The sequence below is a fragment of the Ananas comosus genome, linkage group 3 (genome assembly GCF_001540865.1).
Source record: "Ananas comosus cultivar F153 linkage group 3, ASM154086v1, whole genome shotgun sequence".
In the NCBI taxonomy this organism is placed as follows: domain Eukaryota; kingdom Viridiplantae; phylum Streptophyta; class Magnoliopsida; order Poales; family Bromeliaceae; genus Ananas; species Ananas comosus.
The window spans coordinates 9,914,376-9,936,127 of NC_033623.1; the positions used below are offsets into that span (position 1 = coordinate 9,914,376).

The 21,752-nt window shown below is 35.3% G+C and overlaps 2 protein-coding genes across 3 annotated transcripts; one reads left to right on the forward strand and one right to left on the reverse strand.

Annotated features, from left to right (window-relative positions):
• Window positions 803-8,255, forward strand: LOC109708063 (enolase). The gene is made up of 17 exons (XM_020229650.1): window positions 803-975; window positions 2,383-2,446; window positions 2,978-3,042; window positions 3,674-3,721; window positions 3,851-3,937; window positions 4,044-4,124; window positions 4,240-4,341; window positions 4,449-4,529; window positions 4,610-4,684; window positions 4,877-4,939; window positions 5,331-5,411; window positions 5,554-5,748; window positions 6,452-6,502; window positions 6,648-6,736; window positions 6,826-6,877; window positions 7,019-7,075; window positions 7,854-8,255. Exons 1-17 carry the CDS (start codon window positions 910-912, stop codon window positions 7,932-7,934), a joined length of 1,338 nt encoding a protein of 445 aa, XP_020085239.1. The 5' UTR covers window positions 803-909; the 3' UTR covers window positions 7,935-8,255.
• Window positions 14,533-18,315, reverse strand: LOC109708062. 2 transcript variants are annotated; one of them, XM_020229648.1, is made up of 8 exons: window positions 17,902-18,315; window positions 17,704-17,760; window positions 16,488-16,613; window positions 15,741-15,816; window positions 15,511-15,603; window positions 15,319-15,432; window positions 15,111-15,181; window positions 14,533-14,944 (listed from the first exon to the last, which is right to left on the reverse strand). In XM_020229648.1, exons 1-7 carry the CDS (start codon window positions 18,099-18,101, stop codon window positions 15,128-15,130), a joined length of 720 nt encoding a protein of 239 aa, XP_020085237.1. In that variant the 5' UTR covers window positions 18,102-18,315; the 3' UTR covers window positions 14,533-14,944; window positions 15,111-15,127. The 2 variants fall into 2 exon arrangements, with proteins under 2 accessions (XP_020085237.1, XP_020085238.1); XM_020229649.1 differs by having other exon boundaries at window positions 14,533-14,952.

The following is a 21,752-nucleotide window of genomic DNA, read 5'->3' on the forward strand; positions in this document are numbered from 1 at the left end:
CATTCCAGTCCGGAATAGAAATTCCAAACCGATTCATGCGAACCAAACAAAATTAACCGGATTTGATTAAACCGATTCCCGTTCCATACCCAAAATGGATGAACCAAACAAGCCCTGAGAGATACCTTTCTTTATTCTTGAACGCGTGCTTCCTACATGGACGGACATTTGGACTCCTAATTTACGAACTATTTTATGGATCGTCTATAGGCCCACTATATAATTTAGGAACTATTTCATTACATGCAGTTTAATATATCAAGACAAGCCGCGAATAGTATTTGGACAATAATTTTAAATGCTAACTTATCCAATTCTCCATTTATATATAAATTGTAAAATTTTGGGTAAACTTTAATTGATTCCTCCGTGATTTATCTCAGTTTTATTTTTTTTTTTTCATCACATGGTTCAAAAAATTCTATTTAATTATTCTATAATTTTATATCTTTTTATTCAAAAAATTACTATCAAATGAAATAGAGAAGTAAAATTTTTTTAATAATCATAGAACAGTTAAGTATAACTTGTAAACTAAGATTAACAAAAAAAAAAGAAACTAAATTACAGAATAGTAAAGTGCAATTTTATATGACAAAATAAAAATAAGTTAAAGTACAAGATGAAAATTAAAATGTACCCTAATACTTTAATTATATGCAATCAAATAGATTATTTATAATTATAACTATACTATTTTTTTTTTATAAAAGGCTGGTGCACGGATATACAAGTGCACCAGGTGTACGGATGTAACTCCGCAACTGTTTTTCCGGACCTATATAAACCTCTACTCAGGTTACAACAACACTCGACATAGACGAGGGTTTCTCCACCCACCATTCGAAATCTCTGGACTCTGGAGAGCGACTCCGATCGACTCGATCCTCTCACTCCCCCTCCTCGTCAATGGCGACGATCAAATGCATCAAGGCGCGTCAAATCTTCGACAGCCGCGGCAATCCAACCGTCGAGGTGATCTCTCGATTCGTCGTCGCTTTTAGTCGCGATTCCTTGTTGCTGTAGTCGTAGATGTGTAAAACTAGACTTTAATCGTAAAATTTTGTTCTGATTTAGTGTTTTTTTTGGTGTTTGATGAAAGATTATTAATTGTTGATTTGATTTAAGTTTTTTAAACGATTTTAAGAGGAATCTGTTGGATTTGAGAAAGGTTTGGATTCAAATGTCTTGTGATTTTTGCAGGTGGATGTGTGTCTCAGGCATCTGTGGAACTAGGTTCTAATCGTAACATTTTTGTTTTGATTTGGTATTTAACGAAGGATCATTGATTATTGATTTGATTTAACTTTTAAGAACTATTTAAGGACAAATATGGAGGATTGAGAAAGTATGGATTCAAATTTGTTTCATTTTTGTAGGGGCTTGTTTGTCGCAGTGATCTGTAGAGCTAGGTTTTGATTGTAAGATTTTTGTTCTGATTTTTTTTTTTTTTTGGCATTTGATGAAGGATTATTGATTTGATTTAAGTTGTTGTCTTGTTGAACAATTTTTAAGACAAATCTGTTGGATTTAATAAAGGTGGGGTCCAAATTTGTTGTGATTTTTGCAGGTGAATATTTGTCTAATCGTATGTGATTTGGGTTTACTTTGGCATTTGAATATTTGATGGAGGACTATTCATTTGATCTAACTTTTTTGAACTATTTTAAGTTGAATCTGATGGATCTGGGAGAGTTTATATTCAAAATAAGTTTTATGAGTTTTGCAGGTGGATGCTCTTTTGATTGATCTTTAGAACCAGGTTTTAATTGTAAGATTATAGTTCTGACTTGGCATTTTCTTTGGCATTTGATAAAGGATTATTGATTACTGATTTGATTTAACTTTTTATAACTATTTTAGGACGAATATGTTGCATTTGAGAAAGTTTGGATTCAAATTTGTTGTGATTGTTAAAGGTGGATGTTTGTTTCATTGATCTGTAGAGCTAGACTTAATCGTAAATTTTTTGTTCTGAGTTGGTTTTTTTCCTTGATGCTTTGTTAGGATGGAGACAAAAGAAAGTAGAGAAAATAATAAGAAAAAGAAAGTAATTTTCTCTCCCGCTCTTTGGATTAAGGAAAGAAAAGAAGAGAAAATAACTCTCTCCCTTTCCCTCCACTTTTGGGGAGAAAAAAAATTGACGTTATTGAACGTCATTTCTCCATTTTTCTCCATTTCTCTCCTCAAATTTCCATCAAAACAAGAGAAAATAGTTCTCTCTCCTAATTTTCTTTTCTTCTCTTTTTTCTCCCCCTTTCTCTCCATACAAACAGAGTGTGAATGAAGGCTTATGCATTTGATTTAACTTTTTGGAACTCTTTTAGATGAATCTGTTGGATTTGAGAAAGGTTGGATTCAAATTTGTTGTGACTTTTGCAGGTGGATGTTTGTCTTAGTGATGGAGCCAAGGCTAGGGCTGCAGTCCCTAGTGGCGCGTCTACAGGTAGCTGAGATTACTATGAATATGTAGTGTATTGATTTGCGCTTCATTTTTCAATTTATTGTAACAAATCCGTTTTTGGAACTTATTTCTGAAAAATGTTCGGCAGTTCGAAGAAAAATGGAGTTTCATTCTTTATTTTATTCCGTTTATTCTTTGGCTCTTGATACTGGATTTTACATTGTGTATGTGTGGACGAAAAGAATGTTCATATCTTACCTAAAAGATAGGATAGTTGAAATGGGTATGTAACCTTTAAATTTATGACTTTACTACCTGGCAATTATTTATTGCTTTTATTTCAGAAATTTCTTTCAAGTTCTTCCAAAACTTGAGTACCTATTCTTAAAATGTTGTCAGATTCAGTATTATTAAAGTAAACAATTATTAAGTTTATAACTATTTCAAAATATGTTATAGACAGCAGTTTAACGTAGGTTTGTACATTTTCACTTTCTTTTTTTAGCGGCTGCTAGAGTAGAGGAACAATACCGATCTTACTTAGAACTTAATCTTGCCATTGCCAATATGTAGGTATTTATGAAGCTTTGGAGTTGAGAGATGGTGGATCTGATTATCTTGGAAAAGGTGTCCTCAAGGTTAGAACACCTATGTCTTTCTAGTGGGATTGGCTCTTTGTTTATGGAAGTATTTGTGTACTATCTACGTCTTCTTTTAACCTTTGAAGTGGTTTAAACATTTTGTTTTGCCATTACAAACACTTGTGCTCTTTCGAGTGGGATTGGCTCTTTCTATTTTTTAATGCTTTTGATTATGTTCGTGCAGTGATATCAATCAAAACTCAAGTTCTAGTAGTAATATGGATTATGACAATGCCCTTTATATCTCCAAACTTGTAAACAAATTGTACCTTGTTCTGATAACCTACCCTTGTAATCTTTTAGGGGAGAATTTTTAGTAAGCTATCAGTATGCATTTTTTTACACTCTAATGCTATGTAAGTATCTTAGTTATCTGGTGAAAATTTTGCTTTAACCTGCGAATTTCCTCTTCCTTCTGTAGCCACTCAAGTGCAGCATACAAATACCTTTTGATCTAACACTCAAATCCTTTGTATACACAACCACCTCTTTGGTTTGTTTGAATTTGCGCGAGTTGCACTCTATTTTTGTTTCAATACAAACAGCTAATTTTTCCTTGCTCAAAGGCTGTCCATGGTTTTCCAAGGTTTTCATATATAGCTAATAACGTTGCTTATTCCTTATGTAGGCTGTTGAGAATGTGAATGCCATCATCGGACCAGCATTAATTGGGAAGGTTTGTGTCATATCTAATCTTTACTGTCCCATTTCAAAATTTACATGTGTATTTTAGCTAAACAATATGTGTTACCATAGTTTTGGACCTTTTGTGATCTACAACTGTGCTGTACTGTGGCTTTTACAGGATCCCACTGAGCAGACACAGATTGATAATTTCATGGTTCAGCAGCTTGATGGAACCTCTAATGAATGGGGTTGGTGCAAACAAAAGGTGCAGAATGGGCTACACTCTTTTGCATTTATGTTGTTATTTGTTTTACAAGCTGTTGATTTTCTCATGGTCTGATCCTTTTTAATTGGAACATTGGGTCTTTCAGCTTGGTGCGAATGCTATTCTGGCTGTATCACTTGCTGTGTGCAAAGCTGGAGCTATGGTGAAGAAGATTCCCCTCTATCAGGTCCTTGAAGCTGTTACTGTTATTCCTATCTGAATATTAAATGAGAACATGACAACATATATCCATATATATATATATATATATATTTTCGTCTCTTTTTTTCCTATTCCTTCAGCACATTGCCAATCTTGCTGGAAACAAGAACATAGTTTTGCCAGTACCTGCATTTAATGTCATCAATGGAGGATCACATGCTGGAAACAAGCTGGCTATGCAGGCAATGCTTCATTTGGCCATTTACTCAAAATGTTTTATGCTATCTTTCATATTATCAATTAATTTTATCTAAAATAGTCTCATCATAGCTCTTGTTACTTTTTATAGGAATTCATGATCCTTCCTGTTGGAGCCTCCACGTTCAAGGAAGCCATGAAGATGGGTGTAGAAGTGTACCATCATTTGAAGGTAAAGTGTTAGTACTTTGGCTTTTCAAGGTTTGTGGTAACTTTTATTTGTTTATTTTTTGTTAACCTTTTCTTGTGCAGGCTGTTATTAAGAAGAAGTATGGGCGAGATGCTACTAATGTTGGTGACGAAGGTGGTTTTGCTCCTAACATTCAGGTATTTTGTCAGTCAAGTTAATCCCTGAAAGTGTATGTGCGCACCTGTGACCATATACAATCTTGTTTTGTTTAGATTCATGTGACTACCTGGAATCCAAACTCCTTTACTTTCTTTTGGTTGAAAGAGATATTTTGCTTCATTTGCTTAGGAAATCTAATCGTAATTTTGTTGTTTTTTTGCCCTCTACAGGAGAACAAGGAGGGCCTTGAGCTTTTGAAGACGGCTATAGCGAAAGCAGGATATACGGGCAAAGTATACTTCTTCCCTAGTTATATTCAATTGACAGGCCTGTTTGGATGCATGGACATCTGGCCGGCATTTCCCTTGTTCATGAGTATGAAAAGATGCCTAAAATTACAAAATAAATGAGGTTGCTTTGTTATTTTCAAGATAAATCATCTTTCAGGTAGAATGCATGTTTCTTAAAAATCACTATTTTGAGGACTTTGCAATGAACTTACATCAAACACAAAGGTTGCAATTACGAAAGAAAATCCTCATACTCACAAGTTATGACCTGATATTCCAACAACCAGACAGGCTCTACACTTCACTGGAGGTTTTCTAAAGAAAACCAATATGGGTTTAGAATATTTTGTTGGGATTTAAGGAGTTTGTTTCTTTCTATGCTTATGTGTGGTAGGTTGTTATTGGGATGGATGTTGCTGCTTCAGAGTTTTACAATGAGAAGGACAAGACCTATGATCTGAACTTCAAGGAGGAGGTAATCTTAGTTTTCTTCAATATGTGTACTTGGTTTGTTGGTCTTTATTCGATTACATCTTGGTTTCTTATTCTTGTCCAGGAGATTTGAAGGTTTCATAAGTTTTCCTTTTTTTTCTCCTTTTTTTCTTTTTCTCCTGTAGAACAATGATGGCTCCCAGAAAATATCTGGAGATAGTTTGAAAAATGTATACAAATCCTTTGTTTCTGAGTATCCCATTGTGTCGATAGAAGACCCCTTTGATCAAGATGACTGGACCCACTACGCAAAGTTGACTGAAGAGATTGGCGAGCAGGTGCAGATCGTTGGAGATGATCTTCTTGTCACCAACCCAACGGTATGTGTCTACATCTAACAGTTTGTTTGGCTTGGCTTCTGGAGCGACTTCTCTATTCCAAGAAGTATTATTTTGGTGTTTGTTTAAAAGAAGAAAGTCTGAATGAGCTTCTGGGCCCTAAATTGGAAGCACTATTTTGAAGCTTCTGGCTCTACCACAGCTGGAATTATTGTGTGCATTGTTTGGCCTTCTGAGTTTTTTCTGTAAATCAAACTGAGCCAACTTGTGGACCAAAATAATTTGTTTTGTTTTGGCTGCTTTTATCGGGTCTGCATGTTGATTGAATGACTTCTTTTGTACAAACAATTCTGAGAAATTTGTCCATTAATACTTTGATGACTGATGTGGTCTCAAGCACTGCATGTGTTTGATCGTCAAACAGCTAACATGTATCAAGTTACTATCAGTTAATTCAAATTATATGGTTCTCAATATGCTTAAAATTATCGAACCAAACTAAAATTGTACCAAATCATCCAGAATGAGGTTCTGCTAAGTGATTCGGTTGATGGAGTAGTGTATGCCCCTGGCTGGGAGCTGGTAGAGAATATTAATAAAAGAAGATTCTAGTTCTTCTTTGAATGGCTCTACTCCAAATAGCACTTCTACAAAAGATCCAGCTAGGGAAAAATGGGCCATAAGTTTCAGTAAAATGCGTATTTCCATTATCAGCATCTGATGCTTCCTGTCTACGTTTCTGCAGCGTGTTGCTAAGGCAATAAAGGAAAAGACATGTAATGCCCTCCTATTAAAGGTACTTGATATTTGATTTTTGCTATTGCAGTTTTAATTTGGTTTTGACTTATTCTATTCTGTTAGCATGGACTCATTGGTCTTATATATTTTCTTAAACTGTGATATTAATCTTGTTAATATTCTACTGTCTTATGGTGGCACAGGTTAATCAAATTGGGTCTGTAACGGAGAGTATTGAAGCTGTGAAAATGTCTAAGCGTGCGGGCTGGGGTGTCATGGCAAGTCACCGAAGGTAGGGCAGTTTTTGTGGCTTTTGCTTTCTATTTATCTTTTGGTTTTTCCCTTTTGATTCTCATTGAGAATATGTGTTTCTATTTCTAGCGGTGAAACCGAGGATACATTCATTGCCGACCTCTCGGTTGGTTTGGCCACTGTAAGTTCCTTGTATACCTTCACTGTTTATTATTAGTCATTTTAATAATCATTTCCATTTCTGTTGCTATTCAGTGCTTGAAATTTCAGCCTCAGTTTAAAAATTAATGCCATTAATTCTGCATGTTTTCTTGTGAAACAGGGCCAGATCAAAACTGGAGCTCCTTGCCGCTCTGAACGCCTTGCAAAATATAACCAGGCAAGATATCGCATTTTAAAGATTCCATTTCATCTAAGAATAATAAAGATTTTTTTGTCAAAGTTAAGATTAATTTGCTTCTCATTCTGCATTCCAAAATTAGAACTAACAACGAGATTTCTAGGCGTTGGAGAATATTTTGTTATTGTGACGAGACATTTGAAATGATTTCATTACCTTAGCTTTTGTTAAATATCCGATGCTATAGAGAAGTTATTAAAGAAACACTAGTGTGATGAGGGGTGTTATTTGGCGTAGCATGCTTTGGTTTCGATCTATCTCTCTGTTTTTTTTTTCCCAGGTTGCCTCACTGTTTTTTATAGCTCGCTTTGTTTGCAACTATCAAACAATAACAAAGGGGGTGTTTGGTTCCTCTAAAAAAAAACTGAAAATTTATTTTATGAGAAAAGAGTTTTTCATGGAAAATACTCTTTTCCGCAGCTTTTGTTTTTCGGATAAAACTTTCTGAAAAAATAAAAAAACACTATTTCGCTATAAAATCTTAGAAAAACTTTTTTAGGAAAACTACTATTCCTAGGAACCAAATAGACAATAATCTGAAAACTATTTTCTCGGATATTTTCCTGAAAACCAAACACCCCATAAAGAGAAAGTAATGCATCCCTAAGATCTTTTATTCTTAATGAACTCGGAAGTAAACCAAAATGCTTTAAGTTCTTACTACTGTCTCAAGGTTTGTAACACATCCCATTTCTTGAAGCAAATACCAAACTTCCCCAGGGTTTCTTACTGTCTATTCCTTTCGGTGTGTATGCAGCTTCTGAGGATCGAGGAGGAACTTGGTGCTGCAGCTGTCTATGCGGGAGCGAAGTTCCGTGCACCTGTAGAGCCTTATTAAGAGGGGAGTCGACATTCTCTCATCAACGGCATTATGTTTTGGCAATGCGTCTTCGTTTTGTTGAGAATTGAGAGATTTAGTCACTAAATAGTTAGTGCCCAATAAATTTTGCTTCTTGAGTACCGCCAGTTCTATCTGTGCGGCAGCATAAGAGTGAAGTTAACTTACTCTTCCTCAGTTTATTACACTTTTAAGTTTAACCGATCTGAAGAGACTTCAGGCTTCTTGAAATGAAGTTTTTGGCTACAAAACAATATTTGGTTTCTTTGAAACTGTTGCTCTTTGCTGTAATTCCATTTTATTATGCATTTTTATGCCTCATTTTGGTACCCGCGGTAGCAGCATGCAAAACAGCATCTTCTTGGAAACGCAAAGATTTTACAAAATATAAAGAAGTGCCAAAAAGGAAAAGTAAGTCTTTTCTGTTTGGTTAGCCAATTTGTGGCCTTGTTTGGTGGCGGTGTTGTTGTTGTTGTTGTTGTTTTCGTTGTTTTTTTTAATAGAATTTTACTGCATGAAAGTGTAGGAGAAGTTTGATTGCTTTCATTTTTGTTTTAATTATCATCTATCACTTAGTCAGGGTGTATTGTAAGGTCGAGCGGAAGGAGTCTGTGTAATCTAGGTGTGGAAGGAAATAAGCCCTACACCGCAGCTCTATTTAAAAATAATAAGAAGTACAGCAAGACCCTCAGAAGATTCATCCTCAGCAAAAGAGCTCAGATTTGGACGCCCATAACCAAGATTCGGGCGTCCGAATCCGTTGCAATCAGCCACAATCGAACGCCCACATGGAGAACCGCCCATCTGAATTTATGTAGTAACGCTCGCTTCCAGATTTGGGTGCTCAGACAGAAGACTACATAACCAACTCCCCGTCCATATTTGGGTGCCTGGACCTGAGTCCGAAAGTCTGTTGGGTCACTCAGCTAGTCACGCGCGCCCTGCCACGAGTCAAATCAAACCAACCAATTCACAGGGCTGCTATAGTACCCAATTCGGTCATCAGAAACTAGCTACAATACATTTGGACCCCCCTACGGTGCATCCGGGTGTTCCAAAACTGAGATCCAGAACTACTACATCCTCAGCACGTCGCTTCCGGGCACCCTAAACCCTATCTGGGCGTCTAAAATGGCACAAAAACTCAGTTTCAGCTGAGTTTGAGTTCTGGAGTCTGTTTTCGCATTTATTTTGCGCCAAAACAGGTTCAACTCGGTCCGGCATCCACAAACAGGCTGACCATTAACTCACACTGCAACCTTACTAATTTGTCAAGATCTAGTACACTACAGTAGAGTTGTTCAATTTGAAACATTCAGATGCAATTGAATATATAACAGTTGTATGTTGGGTCTGTTGAGCATACTCTAGTTTGGAAATCGTGCGTGGATTGTGGTTGCTGTCGTAAGAAGTAGTGGATTAAATTTTTTTTGGATACTTACTATGTATGGGTGGAGACGCAAGGTTATATGTTTCAAGTAGAGACCCGAGAATTTATGACTGAGTTAAGGATTTGAGATAGAGAGCTATTTGGTAATATAGAATTATGTGAGCCAGGGAAAAACAATCCAAAGTTTACCTGTGACAGTATTGTTGTTATGAGATATGGAGTAGAGATTTAGAGTTGGATATGCAACAAGACAATATACACAAAGTTTAGTAGGCTGGGACATGACCTAATGCTGCAAAATGTGACAAGGTTAGAGCGGATCCTAATATCCGTGCACCAAAAGAGGACTGGGTACGAGTAAAGTGCTAAGGGATTAGCATATATCATGAGGATACGCTATACTTGGGCAACACTCTATTTTAGATCAGTTGACATGAACAGTAAATATATACTAAGATGGTCGGATACGAATAAGACCAGAGAGGTACAACCAAGTTAGTATCAGTGAGAACGACTAATGTCTGCTTACACAGACGGGCATATTTATGACGAGCTATTTTTAGAGTGACACACAGTATTGAAGGTGGGAAGTACGGATTTGGAGATGAATATAAAGATTGGCCTGTGTTGCGATACTGGAGGTACCTACATGCTATGTTTACAATTTGATGTTAGTATCAGTGATGTATGCAGATTTCTTAGTTACAGCAGTGCATGACTGGACTTTGGTCTCACACCATCGCATGGATGGATCCAGTGCATGCTCATCAACATATTGGAAAAGTATGTGTGTATCATTACTAAAAGTTTAAATCGAATAATTAATTATTATATTTCTGAGATAATATTCTAATCATCTAGAACGTGCGTCCGTCTTGTTTTACAGATTAGCTTTTGAATAGTATGCTCATGAGGTTTCATGCATTCTAGTTATAGATAAAAATCACCGACTGTCCCTAGCGTAAGTGGCGAAGAGTTTTGGTGGTTAGTATCTGAGATCCCAAGTTCGAATTCCAGTTGATTCACATTTCTAGCTAAGTATATTTCTTTAAGAAATAAACGAAGCGGGTAGCATGCTATCTTTCTCTCAAAATAAAAAAAAAAAAAAATCAATCCGGAAGTTAGCTGAAACTGGGACCTGCTTTACTCGAGCGCATATTTTTCATCATACTTCTTACGGGATACATTTTGTTTTCACTTCTCCACCCTACTTTGCCAATCTAATTTTTCTCTCGGTAATGGTTTGACAAGTGTTCCTGTACCTTTATAAGCCTTATATTTTCATAAGATTTAAAATTTAATTTGAATCTTACAGGGATGCGGCAGTCGCGACTTAAACAGAGGGAGTTAATTTTGATCACGAAACAAAAAAGGTAAAAATGTGTAGAACTTACGTTAACTACAGAGTACAGACTATTTTGATTTGGTTATTCAATTTTTCAAAATTTTGATTTTTGTACCCAACTTTTAAATTTGTTTTAATTCATTTGATGACTCTTCCGAAACAAATTTAAGCCTTTCGTTATCTTTAATAAAATTTATAGTTGCGTGAATTGCATAAAATACACCAATTAAAGATGTAAAGATAAATAATACGTTTAACTTTCGAAGCTAAAGTTTTATTAACTAGCTCAAATTAAATAAATTGACAAGGCTTTTGCTTATTTAGCCCTAACTACTATCCAAAATTTTCAAATTTATCCTGAAAATACCAATATACCCTTCAAAAACCCACTCCCCTTAGTAAACTATAGGGGAAATTAGAATATTTGAAGGAATTTTTTTAAATCAACAAGCATATTTTAGTCTTCTCTTCAAGGATAAATTAAATGTTCTGAGGTTTTAAAAGACATTAGATATTATCCCTAATTTTTTTTTAAAAAAAATATTAGGCAGTAAAATTAAAATTTTAAATATTATGTAGTCCAATAAAAATGGTCAATAGTTGAGGTAAGTTTTAGGCAGTTTTATTGGAAAAAATATAATACAAAACCCATAAAAGAAGAAGTGAAATAATACTTATTATTATTGCTACATGTTGGATTAGGGAAAGCCCGGGTCCACTTAGAAAAAAGCACACCTATTAAACTCTATACTAAAGTTGAAACCAAATACCGTTCCTCCATCCATCGAGCCACGTGGCCTTTTTTTTATATAAGTTTTCCCTCTCTCCCTCACATGCTCTCCCTCTCTCACATAGACTCACATGGGCTATGTTAAATGGACATGTACTATACAAAATTTTGTTTCATGCACTCTCTGTATCATGTTAAATAATAATAATTTTAAAGGCAAGAGGCTATGTTAAAGGGGCATGTACTATGAAAAATTTTGTTCCATGCACTCTCTGTATCATGTTAAATAATAATAATTTTAAAGGCAAGAGGCTATGTTAAAGGGGCATGTACTATGAAAAATTTTGTTCCATGCACTCTCTGTATCATGTTAAAGAATAATGATTTTAAAGGCAAGCTCAGTTAAAATCAACCAGAAGAACGTCATCTTAATTTTACAGTTCTGAACCTTAATTTTTTTTGTCGTCGAAAGGTCTACCAACTAAAATCTTTATCAAATTATTACTATTTTCCGTCCTCACTTTTGGAGTGTCAGAATGACACGAAATTTTAAATTTAGCCTAAGAAAAATAATTCCGGCATATATTCAAAGTTTAATATTTTTTTTTTACACTGTATATTTCTTCTAAAAAAAACTATATTCCTTACAGAAAATTCTAAATCTCCTGTTTTCATTCCAATTTCACCATGGATTATTTGTAAATTGTCTTTTACTTTTTTAAGTCCAATAGAAATAGTATCTCACCCACAAGATAACATTTTTTCTTACAAAATTTTTCATACAACATACACGGGGTGCATGAAACAAAAAAATCCATAGTACATAGAATATTGCCTTGTTCTTTTGCTATCTTTCTAATCATGAGAGTGCATGCATCCTCCCCCCAATTTTTTCTATATATAGCATTGCTGTTCACCAAAAGAAAAAACAAGAGATTGATAAAATTAAAACATATATAGATTGCAGATATTTATCTGCATATGAAGCAACTTGCCGTTTGTTCCAATTTGATATCCATTTTAGAGAACAATCAGTTGAGCGACTACGAGTACATCTTCCTTTAATGAATAATATTATTTTTCACAATACTGAAAATTTAGAAAGTCTTTTGCGTAGACCAAGCATTGAAAAAACAATGTTGACTGACTGGTTGCATACCAATTCAATTTATGAAGATGCTCGACAACAACGATAGTGATTTGCCTATTGAAACATCTGCTATTTTGTTCATACGTATGCAGTTCGAAGACTGGAAAAGGACCAAGCAAAGTTAACACCCGCAAGAAATCAAGTGGAACCGATAGGCCATAATGATCTAAGAATTATTTTATCAATTATGTTTGTATTATTAAAGACATCACATCTTATTAGATAATCTATATTATATATTTAGTTATCTTACATAATATGAATGTTATATATATCTGTATATTTCATGATAAATAAATATAATGAAAGTCATATTATTAGCTCTCAATGTTACGACCTTCCGCCACGAAGCGCGGGTCATTACACTAGTTTACACTATGTTAATAACCTATACCATCAAAAAAACGTTAAAGAGTTTAATTGTTACCACTGGCCATGAGGAAGAAGATGTAAAGATCGGAAGTTTAGCCCTAAAAGCAATGATTTAAAACCAGTCGAACCGGCCAGTTTGGCTAGTTCGACCACGTCCCAGTTTATAAAGTGGTTTGGTTCAAACTTTCAATAAGTTAAAAAAATCACTTTGAGCCGTTCAAATCGATGGTTCAACTATTGAACAGGCGAACCGGTCCAGTTTTAATCAAACCATGCGGATTTTTTTATTAAATTTTGTTAATATCCAACGGCTTAAAATCAACTTAGCCGATTTTATTGTCTATTATCATATATTAGTTTTATAAAAGGTGAAACTTAAAAATTTATATTTACTTTATTTAGTCTAGAAAATTATATTTTATAATTAAGTATGATACTAAAATAATAATATATATATAATTTTATATAATAAAATTAAAAATAATAATTAAATATTTATAACATCATTCTAATGTTTGAGCCTGTAATTCTTGACCCAATAACATTTTCAGTGCTCTCGAAAAAAAAAAAAAAAAAAACATTATCAGTGCTAGTTGACCCGATTTTTAAAACATTGCTAAGAAGTTAAAGGGTGCGAGAGAAAAAAAAATATATAGCGAGCTAGATTTATTTTTGGTAGATATCGTTTATTTCTTTTTCCAACATTTTATTTTAAATATCAGTCGTTAAATCTTTCTAACGGCACTACACTAATAAATTTATTACATTTTACTAGCATTTAATACTAAATTAATTATACTTATTTACTAATAATACATTAAGAATGCTAATAAATATATTTAGCAGCAGTACTATATGAATGCTGATAAATTTTAAATTTTTGAATATTTGAACAAATTCCACTAGGAATAGTATGTCTCTATATATCAAAATTCTTGTAGTGAAGAGATACTACTGTTGAACAAAATCTCAAAATTTGGAGTTTTGAGTTTATTTTTATTTGCATTCAATATTTATTTTAATATTTAATATTATTGTTTTTTTTTTTTTTGGGCAAAAAAAAATTCGATGGTATCTTTTACCCTGTTTTGTTCTAATGTTGGATTCTCTCGTCTGCATATCTCTTGCTCTTACATAAAGAAATGAAAGAAACTAAAAGAAAAGTAATTTTACTTTTTCTCTTTATTTTTCATTATCTTTTTTTTTATTTATTTACTCGATGTTGAAAAAATCTTCATCAACCTCCGTTATGATTGTACTTTAGAAAGAATTTTGATCGTACCTTAACCTCCGTTATGATTATACTTTAGAAAGAATTTTGATCGTACCTTAGGATGGTATTTTCGATTACTTCCGAATGAAAAATGGGAATAAACTTTAAAATAAAGCTACGCGCGCTTCCAGATCAATTTAATTTTCTAAATTTTTTATGCTTATCTATGAGTTTGATTTTATCTTTTATTACTAAATTAGTTAAATAATTTAATCACAATTGAATTTTTAGTTTAATTTTTACTAACTACCACCAATAAAGAGACTAACAGAAGTACATGTGCCGCTTAAAAGCTCTTTTTCAAAAGAAAAAAGACAAACATATACTCAACAACACTCTTGCGACAACAACGTAGCATGTACTGTAATCATGTGCTTCCACAAATATTGTGCCAAAATAGTTTTAGGTGATTACAGAAATCCAATTAACTGATAAATCTTCCAGCAAACTAAATGCAACTGAGCCGCCGCTCTTTGCAACAGATGAATCAAATGGCGATAGACGTTTGCAAAATTCAAAAAAATGGGCAAATAATCCGTCTCTCGGAATTCGGCAATGTAGATTCATTCTACGGCTAATCGACGGTGCATTTTCTCCATTTTCTCGCCAGCGAATACTATATCCCTTCTTCCCTTTCTGTTTTTTCTTTTCTTTCTCGCATTTTCTTCTTCATGCGGGGATATAGAATGACAGTAAATCAATGCCATCCTCCTTTCCCTTTCGCTTCGCACCAGCAGAAGTTTCCTGCATCTGCATCACTAAAATGAGGTATATGAGGATCTTTATTGGCACAGCACAGTGAGAGAGAGAGAGAGAGAGAGAGAGAGAGAGAGAGAGAGAGAGAGAGAGATTGTTTATTTACGCCAAAAGTGAATCTGATAAAACAGGCACTTGGCATACAAATGCTTGATCTTACTTGTGAATAGAAGTTCTTCAAAAGTTGCCCTCAGATGCCCAACCCTTTTTCTCCAGTTCCATCCTCAATGTCTAAAATGGCAAACAACAAGAGTCATTCGATCTAATGCCTTGATGTCCCAATACCATTGAAATAGGCCTTAATAGATACGAACAAACTGAGAATGTTAATTATAAATAATTCGCGGGTGTAGGATCGTGGTACGTGCCTTAATTCTCTTTTTATTGACATTGAAGTCAAAGTTTCCCAAGCGAGAACCCGATCGATACTCGACGATTGAATTCTTACCAGGTGGGAACCAGAACTCGACATCGTCAACAAACTAAAAGAAAGAAATGGATATAATTCAAGAGCTTGTAAGAGCATAAACTCAAATAGAGGGTTAAGGGGAAAACATTACCCCCATTATAGGACTCTCGTATTCAACCCGAAGGTAGTCCCCATTCTTCTCTACTATGCGAGGAGTGAAATTGTCTGGCTTTGTCGATGTTACCTTTTAAGAATGAGGCAGTCGAATGTGAGGAAATACAAAAATTTGAGAAGCTCAGATTTTCTGTTTTTTCCTGGTTTGTCTTCAAAGAAACATGGTTGACCGCCTTTTATGTAAATGCTAATGATTTTTTCTCTTACCACTTGAATAAGCTCTGCCATGGCTTCATCTTTGCTTATGGGCTTATTCCTGCCCCCATCTTCGGGGTTGTAATTCCTGCAAGGAAAGCAATATTTCTATGCATTTAGTTTGAAGTTTAAAATCTGACATATGGAGATATCCCTTTTGTGACTTTCATATTTTCTAGAAATGGCCAATGTGCGTACAACAGAACTGCGACTTTCATATTTTTGTAGAAATGGCCAATATGCGTACAACAGAACTGCATAACAACACATTGCCGAATTGGTGCACTGCATGCTGAGGTAGTGATCTCAACAGAAACTAAAGTCAAACTTAGAAAATTACAAACCCACACAATTGGTTCTTCAACATTGTTGCATAGTACCGACCGTCCCTAGAGCAAGTGGCAAAGGGCTTTGTGATTGGTATCCGAGACCCAAGTTCGAATCCTAGTTGATTCACATTTCCAGCTAAGTTTATTTCTAAATAAAATAAACGAAGCGGGTAGCGTGCTACCTATCTCTCAAAAAAAAACATTGTTGCATAGTTTTAATAAGTCCACAGTTGGCATCTTGATAATAATAGTATAGGTAATGACATTAAGAAAGCTTGAATTACAAATGCCAGAGTAGGTCCACCCAACCCGGTCAATGTTCAGAAGGCAGGAATTTGATCATCTCCAATAAACCTGCTTTGCCGCTAACTCTTTCTGGTCTATTAATATCACTTCTGTATAATATAAAACAATCGGATAGGATGCTTACCATGGAGGGGCATAGTGATTAGGGTCACTTATCTCCTCTGACGTAGATATGCAGTTATTTGTTGCAGGGCACAACGCCAAAGATGGTGGGCTCTTTTGTACACCAAGATAGCTTGGCTTTGTTCCACTATTAACCTCAAAAAGAACGAAACCGGAACTTGTCAAACATAACAACTGTACTAGGGTGTTCCCCCCCCAAAAAAAAAGAATAAAAAAAATCAGTTCTTTCCTTTTCATTCCTTTATTCTACTGACCAATGCCACAGTGGAGAATTCAATCAGAAGAAGCAAAGGATAAACTAATTAGTGGGTTTTACTAAGGGTTAATTACAAATTTAGTCCCGAAATATGGCCAAGTTTCGATTTTGCGCTCAAAGTTTTAATTATAGAATTTATTCTCTAAAGTTTGACCACGATTTCAATTCTGTCTCTAAGTTTCAGTTTTACCCTTGATATTTGAATTCAATTTTGTCCTTCAAATTTGGCCTAAATTTCAGTTACGTCCTCAGAGCTTCAATATTTAACAATAGAATCCCATCATAGCAATGCCGATTTTGCACTTTTCGGGACAAAAAACCAAACAAAGGTCTTATAATAAACTTCCAGTTCTTTTCAAGAACTAAGAATAGTTAAAATGAAACGATAAATGTGAAAACAACGTCCCCGTCAAACCTGAGGGCCCAAATTAGCACCTTACTCTTTTGATAACATTTTTCCTTCTCAATGAGCTTATGTCTGCTAATATAAATGCAAATATATGTTTTCATTAGTATAGGGGAAAGTGAACATTTTTCTCATCTTCGTAAATCGGAGGAACTCAATTTTAGTGTCTCCTATAAAGGATAACATGTCATTGCTGTGGCCTATTATCAATTTATCATATCTTTAGTAGAACTCGTATCTCAGCCGAAACGGCACAATATACGCAATGTGTTATCTCTCACCGAAACAAAGGATATATTTTTCATATCGCACTTTCTCACCCCACATATAAAGGATGATTCCCCACAATCCCAAACTAATAAGCCTTAGACAAGAATTGAGATTGATTCCAGTTTTGGATAGCTCAAGAACTTGAAAAAATCATGGCATTGGCAACAAAACACGTCTGGATCATCAGAACCTAACTTAATCTACGTTTAAATAAACACAAATTGGTAGAAATTATGAGCCTAAAGGGAGGTTTGAAGCTGAAAAAAAGAGAGGAAACGAGAGCACCTGAAGTGGAAAATAGCAGCCAACGTCGCAATTCCGCTGCTCCTCAGCATCACCTCTCTCTCTCACATGATCAAAGAGAAAAACCCTAATTTAGATCGAGATGATGATGATGATGATGATGATGATGATGAAGAAGAAGAAGAAGAAGAAGAAGAAGAAGAGGTCGAGAGAGGAAACTGATTTCCCACGGCGCCGCACCTTCTCCCGACTCTCCGCGGCTCCGCCGCGAGCGGCGGCGAAGGGGGCGATCGGCCGTCGTCGGAGCCGGCCCAGGGGAGTATCAAGGGGTCGTCGCCGTCGTTGATGGCGAAGTCGAGGAGGTTGCCCCAATCCCACATCGCCGCCGAGTCGTCCGCGGCGGCGACGGCAGCGGTGGGGGCGTGGGTCGGGATCTCCATTTCCCGAACCCTAACCCTAACCCTAACCCTATAGTTTGCGACACGCGATTGGCTCCGCCGTTGCGGGGATTCGGACCCGTCTCCAACCAAACAAGAGGGAGAGAAGATTCGTTAGGGTTAGGGTTACGGTCGTTGGGGAAGGTAGAGAGAGAGAGAGAGAGAGAGAGAAGAAGTAGAGGCGCAGGAAACGAAAGCGGTGGTTGGGGTTGGGAATCTTGACGTGAAAGCGGGCCGTGCGCTTGGTGATGTCGGGGCGGGGCGCGGGGCCCACCCCCTGTAGAGACACTATTTTCTGCACCGGGTGTATCAGTGCATTTTGTACACCGCACTCTCATTTTGTAACATACCGAAATTTGGTAAGAGCACGCACGCAGAACTTGTCTAAAATATAGACCATTTTCAATCCGCTATTCAACATTTTTAAGTTTTGATTTTATGATTAAACCTTTTAATTTATTTAATTTGAGTCAATCAATAATGCTTTGACTTTAAAATTTGAATGTATCGTTTATCTTTATATTTTTAATCAGTATACTTTATACAATTCTTATAACTATAAATTTATTAAAATAAGTAGTTAGCTTAAATTTTCAAATCGAAATATTATTAATTGACTCAAATTAAACCAATTCAAAGGTTGGATAGTAAAATCAAAATTTGAAAAGTTGAATAGTAGACACAAAATTGTCCATAGTTCAAATAAGTTCTCTACATTCTTATCAAAAAATTTCAAAATAAAAAAATCCACTTTGTTGCATATTTCGNATAATTAATAATAATATTTATTATTATTAATTAGATAATCGTTATTAATAATTAATTTATTATTTATTAATTAATTATTATTATTAATTGTTATTTATAATTAATTATTAATAATTAATTTTTTATTTATTTTTAAGTAATATTTTTATGTTAATTAATTACATAATATAATTTTAATTTCAAATTATAACGTTTATTCCTCTTGTTCCAATCTAATCATCCAAACACTATTTATCTTATTCCTAGGAACAACCCAATTTTCATCCAAATGCAAAATTGGTCTAGTTCCTGTTTATACATGAACTTGTACCTATCCCTAAAACTAGCAGTTCTTACTTATCCCTAAAACTAGCAGTTCTTACTAAAACTTTCTCTCATAAATATCTCTTTTTCCTCTTTCTTTATTACTCTCTTTTTTTTTAAACCAAACTCTTTCAAAATCTTAAACGTTCATTCCGATTTTTATTCTAATAATAAATCAAATAATATATTTGGGTGAACCCTTTTGGCGATGGAAAGAAAATGCTCTTTTGCAGTGCGAGATGGTGTGAGAATGTTACAGTAAGAAACCGCTTCCCTATACTCTATGCCGTTTCTGTTAATACTAAACTTACGGTCAATACTGGAACTCAACGCTTCGCATCTCAGACCAACCTATGATTCAACTCTCCCCGCTGTCCTCAAGGGCAATTAAAACTCCAGAAGCTAGCGGTGGTGTCTAGCAACATAGCTCTTTCAGCCGACAAACACGACTAGTTAACTTGGAGATGGAATAGCTCTAGAAGATTTTCTGTACAAAGTGCATCCAAATTTCTAATGTATGATGGAATCAATAACTGCAACCTCCCTTTGCTGTGAAAACTTAGGCTTCGTTTGGGATTGCGAGGAGATTGCGTTATGTGCGGTGAGAAAGTACGTTGAAAAAATACCATATTTGTTTCCGTACGTAATATTGCGTTCCGCATATCGCGATAAGTCGGTTACTATATATTTTCTGCGGTCCCACCGGATAACACAAAAGTATATCCCTATATACTTTTTTCTCAACTCCATTTTATCTAATAACGTTAGAAGGCTTCAATACCAAACTAAGCCAATTTTCTCTTAGAGCCAAATTATTCATTTGGCTTGCTGAGCGAAACAAGATTTCGACGGCCGACAACCTAGTTAAACGTGGATGGCACGGCCCAACAATCTGTGCGCTTTGCAACATTGAAGCTGAGACTCTTGAGCATATTATGCTACATTGTAATTATGCAAATTCAGTGTGGATTTGATTGATGAGCAAAATCTCAACTGCCCATGTATGGAGGAACATTGCCTCTGAAGGAATGGCAGCACAAAGGCGTCGATTGAGGCGGTCGGTATCAGGAGAAAACTTACCCAAGATCGATCTCTGCTTTGCAGCGACCTATTGGGAGATCTGGAAGGAGCGAAATAGAAGAATATTTAACAATCGCCAAATTCGGTGTGAAGTTCTGGAAAGAAGTATTCTTTTTTCTTCTTTTTTTTTGAGGGAAGAAGTATTCTCGAATCTGTTATTTCTTGGAAATCAATGCTAGGAAGCTCAGCTACTTAGATGTACTTTTTTTTTTGTGGGTGTGCATCGGTGCGGATATTCTCTCGATGTATTGTTCGATCCGTTACCGTTGTAAAATAGGGTTCAACCCTATTTAATCAAATGTATATATAATATAGATAATATATTATATATATAATATTATATATTATATAATATATATATATATATATATATATATTATATATATTATATATTATATATAGAGAGAGAGAGAGAGAGAGAGAGAGAGAGTGCAGCTGGGGTGCTTTTAGAAGCATGCCAGCTGCTGTGCTTACAATTTTATAGCCCTTGGATCTTTTCGAGATTCGTGAGAGGAAAAGGGCGACATTTCATAGAGGCAGTCGTAGACGGAGCGAAACGGAGGCTCCGTCTGTTACTCACTCTTTTTTTCTTTTCTTTTTTTTTTTTGACCCATTTCAACCCTTCCCTATCATTTCTCTTTCTCCACTTCCCTTACCTAACCCTTTCTCCTCCCTCTTCACCCACCTTGGTTGCCCTTCTCTCAGATCTGCTTCGAAGACGGCGGGTCGAGGCCGACATACTCTCCTATTTTATTTTTTATCTCCACCTCCCTAACCTATCTCATTCTCATCCTACTTTACCTACCTCGGCCGCCTTTCTCCTCATACCCGCGTTGACAATGATGGAGCCTACGGCGATTCGCCTCAACCCTTCGCTCTCGACCTTCTAGCTGCCGCACTACCAGTTAATCTTTCACCTAAGGCTCGAATCCTTCGCTATTCTCTGGGTTTTGGAGTCGATTTGAGCAGATAATTTTTCAAACTGAAAATTTTTTTATTTTCAATTAAAATAGACTCTGAGACCCTCAACTATAGCCTATATTGAAATAGCTTTTAATCAATACCCCTAAACTTTATATATATATATATAGAGTAGGGGTAGAATACTTGTAAAAATATCATGGGGGTGATACTTGTGTGTTTTTAGCCCTTGGATGGAGAGATGTGAGGTTGAGATGATGGTGGTAGGTGGTGGTAGGTGGAATAGTGTTTAATCCAAGGACTATTAATAATCAAAAAGTAGATCCAATGGCTTAAAACCTAATAGCACCATGATGGTGATACTTGTAAAAGTATCATAGCTCAACTCTATATATATATATATATATATATTTTTTAACGGGGTTCTTATTCTTTGTTAAGTTAAAATAATTAGTTAAAGTCAATAAATTGACTAAAATTATTCAATTAAGAGGAACCAAAACTGAGAAGGTATCAATAAAAAAAATGAATTTCAAGAAACCTAGTAGTTTAAGAATAGTTTTCTTAATAAGAAACTAAATT

What these genes read in the sequence shown, in the direction of transcription:
- LOC109708063 (XM_020229650.1), top strand. Translation starts at nt 910, where the DNA reads ATGGCGACGATCAAATGCATCAAGGCGCGTCAAATCTTCGACAGCCGC. An exon ending in ATCTGAACTTCAAGGAGGAG is followed by an intron (nt 5,412 to 5,553) that starts GTAATCTTAGTT and finishes TTTCTCCTGTAG; the next exon opens with AACAATGATGGCTCCCAGAA. An exon ending in GCCTTGCAAAATATAACCAG is followed by an intron (nt 7,076 to 7,853) that starts GCAAGATATCGC and finishes GTGTGTATGCAG; the next exon opens with CTTCTGAGGATCGAGGAGGA.
- LOC109708062 (XM_020229648.1), bottom strand. Translation starts at nt 18,101, where the DNA reads ATGGAGATCCCGACCCACGCCCCCACCGCTGCCGTCGCCGCCGCGGAC. An exon ending in AATCACTATGCCCCTCCATG is followed by an intron (nt 15,817 to 16,487) that starts GTAAGCATCCTA and finishes CTTTCCTTGCAG; the next exon opens with GAATTACAACCCCGAAGATG. An exon ending in TCAATAAAAAGAGAATTAAG is followed by an intron (nt 15,182 to 15,318) that starts GCACGTACCACG and finishes TTGCCATTTTAG; the next exon opens with ACATTGAGGATGGAACTGGA.